Below are 5,000 nucleotides of genomic sequence, written 5' to 3'. Positions count from 1 at the left end.
ACATGCTCAGTACCTCTACATGCAGTAATGGAGACATTACACACACACACACACATGCTCAGTACCTCTACATGCAGTAATAGAGACATTACACACACACACACACACACACATGCTCAGTACCTCTACATGCAGTAATAGAGACATTACACACACACACACACACACACATGCTCAGTACCTCTACATGCACTAATGGAGACATTACACACACACACACACACATGCTCAGCACCTCTTCATGCACTAATGGAGACATTACACACACACACACACACATGCTCAGCACCTCTACTTCCATCAGAAATTCATGCTCCTTCTTTTAGGAGTTGTTATGAATAATTCTAGGTTATATCGTCACTTTCTGGTAAAACGGGTAATAAATGTCTTTGTATGTGGTGTTGAAAAGTCTCAGAGGGGCTTTCACACCCGAAAGGCCGGACTGAGGGTCATGTTTTTGTTGTATACGTTGGCTCCGGTAAGTTTTGGTTTCGCGCTGCAGTTATGCGAGCGCGCCGAAGAACTCTATACGTGACCTAAACGTACAACGCTGAAGTTTGCTTCCGATACACAGCTTCCTATTCGGCAGTTAAGGGGAAACTTGTGGACCACATTAGACCAGGTCCAGATCCAAAATCGCTGTACCTTAGACTTGTCAAATCTGGACTAAATTATCCCAGAGAGGCTAACGATTCTTAAAAACACTGTTTTTTTCTGGTCCAATGTGGTCTACATGTGAAAAAGAACAGTACAATCTCCCTTTATTGCATTTTCACAAATACAATAAAGCTTTCACAAATCTGAAACTGTGTTTTTAAGAATCTTGAGCCTCTCTGGGATAATTTAGTCAAAATTTGACAAGTCTAGCTAGGTACAGAGTTTTTGGATCTGGACCTGGTCTAATGTGGTCTACAAGTTGCCCTTAAATTTCCCATTAACTGCCGAATCGTAAGCCAACTTCAGCGTCGTCATAAACGTTGAAAACGTAAACTAAACAGTTTGAGAACGTTGTGGCTTCTGTCTGAAACTTTATGTATTTAATCGGTACTTTGGTCCCTAAACGGGGAAGTTGAAAGACAGCTACGTCAATTACCCCCTTTCCCACCAAGGCAGAGCTGGTGCTGGTTCGGAGCCAGAGCCTTTAGTTTCAAATCGGTTCTTTGTTTTTTCGACCACCAAAGCACCAGCTCCGAACCAGTAAAAGTGGTTCTTAAAGGAACACGCAGACCTATTGGGACTTTATCTTATTCACCGCAACCCCCAGAGTTAGACTAGTCCATACATACCCTTCTCATCTCTGTGCGTGCTGTAACGCTGTCTGATGGTTCCAGCATTAGCTTAGCTTAGCACAGATCCTGCAGGTAACTGGTTCCAACTAGCCTACTGCACAGCCTACTATTAATCACATTATCTTAATAACAATAACCCCACTATTAATTACATTATCTTAATAACAATAACCCCACTATTAATTACATTATCTTAATAACAATAAACCCCACTATTAATTACATTATCTTAAAGATTATTTTTTGGGCTTTTCCACCTTTGACAGGACAGCTGGGTGAGAAAGGGGGGGAAGACATACAGTAAATCGTCACAGGTCGGATTCGAACCCTGGACCTTCTGCTTCTAGGATTAAACCTTTCAGTATACGTGCGCCTGCTCTACCCGCTGAGCCAACCCAGCCACAATTACATTATCTTAATGCAGTGCAACTACTACAGCATGGAAGTACTGCTCCTCAAATACAAACGTTCTCCGACATGCACTCTAACAATGCAGCCCTGTTTCTGATACCGTGTGTGGGGGGGCACTTTCAAATCAACACCGAGGAAACACTGGGTTCTTGTTGGTGGAAAAGGGTTATTTATGGTCCTGATTGTTCGTTTCTCCGTCTGCAGCGGCGGAGGAGATCGTCATCAGCGACGATGACGAGGCCGCGGTTCGCTCCGCTCAGGAGGAGGAAGACGAGGCGTTCGCTCGGAGCCTGCAGGTCAGAACCCTTCACCTGAGATCTATTAACCACTCACCTCACCTGTAGTCAGAACCCTTCACCTGAGATCTATTAACCACTCACCTCACCTGTAGTCAGAACCCTTCACCTGAGATCTATTAACCACTCACCTCACCTGTAGTCAGAACCCTTCACCTGAGATCTATTAACCACTCAGCTCACCTGTAGTCAGAACCCTTCACCTGAGATCTATTAACCACTCAGCTCACCTGTAGTCAGAACCCTTCACCTGAGATCTATTAACCACTCAGCTCACCTGTAGTCAGAACCCTTCACCTGAGATCTATTAACCACTCAGCTCACCTGTAGTCAGAACCCTTCACCTGAGATCTATTAACCACTCAGCTCACCTGTAGTCAGAACCCTTCACCTGAGATCTATTAACCACTCACCTCACCTGTAGTCAGAACCCTTCACCTGAGATCTAACCCACTCACCTGTGCAACGTATACAGATGTTCACGGTGCTCTGTTTGCTCCCATAGGCCCAGTTTGACCAGGAGGAGTCAGACAGCCATCAGCATCATCTTCATCAGCAGCAGCAGAGCCACCACGCGGTGAGACACACACCTCAACTTAGTATTATTATTATTATTGGACACTTTTCTATGTCTTTGTCCCTTTTTGGGACATTTTCTTCAGTTATTGTCCCTTTTTAGGGACAATTTCTTTAGTTTTTGTCACTTTTTTGGAATTTCTTTCAGTTTCTGTCCCTTTTTTGGACACTTATTTTCTGATGACCCCTCTCTTCATCCCGTAACAAGTCCTGTGTGTATCTTATGTCTGATGCCTCTTATTTTTATTTTACACTTTTTTTTTTCAATGTTTTTGTCCCTTTTCTTTGGACAAAACAAAAAACGTCCAGAAAAGTGTCATAAAACATTTTTGTCCCTTTTTTGGACACTTTTTCTGACGTTTGCGTAACTCTTTTTGGACCCTTGTTTCTATGGCCCCCTCACTTCGTCCTGTAACCAGTCCTGTGTGTATCTAACGTCTGATGTGTCTTATTATTGCATTAAGACACACTTTTCTGTAACCCTGGTGTAACGGTGTAAAGTCTTATCTTATCTGTCAGTGTGATGACAGGAAGTGCATTAAAGTCTGATGCAACTTAGTATTAGTATTATTATTGGACACTTTACATGTCTTTGTCCCTTTTTTGGGACATTTTTTTTCAGTTTTTGTCCTTTTTTGGACACTTATTTTCCAATGACCCCTCTCTTCATCCCGTAACAAGTCCTGTGTGTATCCTACGTCTGATGCATCTTATTATTGCATTAAGACACACTTTTGTGTAACCCTGGTGTAACGGTGTAAAGTGTTCAGTGTTTCCTTTTTAGGATTTTTTTTTTTTAGCAGTGGGGGCAGGTCTGAAAATCTTAATTTTAACTTAATTTAAATTTGCAAAACCAGGCTTTTAAATGAACAGAATTCTACGACTTACAGTTCTCAAGGAAGTCCACACACCATCTCATCTGGCTTATCATCAGGACAGTGTCTCTTTTCCCTTTCTCTATTTTTCTGCAGAGTGACCACGCTATTCTCTGACATGCACTCTAACAATGCAGCCCTGGTTCTGATACCGTGGGGGGGGGGCAGACATGTTGCCATGGGGGAAACACTGGTATTATCTTATCTTATCTGTCAGTGTGATGACAGGAAGTGCATTACTAACTGAAGACAGTGACTTGTCTTCCTGTGCAGTATTATCCCTACATGGAGCCCAGCTGGATGCCTCATCTACTGGCTGCTGTTTCTCCTCTGGTCTCCTTTGAAGATGGTAAGATCATTCAAACACACACGGGGATAAAATAGAAATGGAGGAAACCCCCTTCAACCATGTTCTGGGTGTTGGTGTTGCGTAGTCTGTCCAGCAGAGGACACTCTACAACACACACACACACACACACACACACAGCGCTCTACAACACACACACACACACACACACACAGCGCTCTACAACACACACACACACACACACACACACACACACACACACACACACACACAACACACACACACACACACACACACAGCTCTGCAACACACACACACACACAGCTCTATAACACACACACACACACACACACACACACACACACAGCGCTCTGCAACACACACACACACACACACACACACACACACACACACAGCGCTCTATAACACACACACACACACACACACACAGCTCTGCAACACACACACACACACACACACAGCTCTATAACACACACACACACACACAAACACACTGCGCTCTACAACACACACACACACACACAGAGCGCTCTATAACACACACACACACACACAGCGCTCTATAACACACACACACACACACCAGCTCTACAACACACACACAGAGCACTCTACAACACACACACACACACACACACACACAGAGCGCTCTACAACACACACACACACAGCACTCTACAACACACACACACACAGCACTCTACAACACACACACACACAGCGCTCTACAACACACACACACACAGCACTCTACAACACACACACACACACACACACACACAGCGCTCTGCAACACACACACACACACGGCGCTCTACAACACACACACACACACATTTTTATACATTTTATTTATCAGAACTTTAATATATTTTGATGTTCTGTTGAGACAATAAAAGTTTATTTTTAAACTGTATTATCAGATTATTTTAGTGAGGACTCATAAATAACTGATAACTAATGTTAGGGAAATCTGTATATGTTTCATTAAGCTTTTCTGGATTTATTTTTTTAAATGTATATCGCCCAATATATCGTAATATCGGACTTAAAAATCCTTTATCGGCAGGCTCTATAAGAACTGATGGTTGTCTACTGGGTGTCTGAAAGCAGGACGGAGAAAAACAAACATTTCTTGTGTTGTGTAGACGCGTTTTGACGAACACACAACGGCGATAAACACTTTGTGTTTCCTGTGGCTGCTTCACCATAAAAGCCCGCCACT

At 43.2% G+C, this 5,000-nt stretch overlaps 1 protein-coding gene across 1 annotated transcript in view; it reads left to right on the top strand.

Moving 5' to 3' along the window:
• si:ch211-59o9.10 (uncharacterized) overlaps window positions 1-5,000 on the top strand; it is a 17,768-nt gene that overhangs the window by 8,798 nt on the left and 3,970 nt on the right. The window contains exons 5-7 of the mRNA XM_028585435.1: window positions 1,905-1,996; window positions 2,502-2,573; window positions 3,721-3,796. Coding sequence (XP_028441236.1) covers window positions 1,905-1,996; window positions 2,502-2,573; window positions 3,721-3,796 — 240 coding nt within the window. The remainder of the gene's footprint in view (window positions 1-1,904; window positions 1,997-2,501; window positions 2,574-3,720; window positions 3,797-5,000) is intronic.

Source organism: Perca flavescens, chromosome 8, assembly GCF_004354835.1.
Source record: "Perca flavescens isolate YP-PL-M2 chromosome 8, PFLA_1.0, whole genome shotgun sequence".
NCBI classification, from domain to species: domain Eukaryota; kingdom Metazoa; phylum Chordata; class Actinopteri; order Perciformes; family Percidae; genus Perca; species Perca flavescens.
This window is presented reverse-complemented; position numbering and strand designations above follow the sequence as displayed.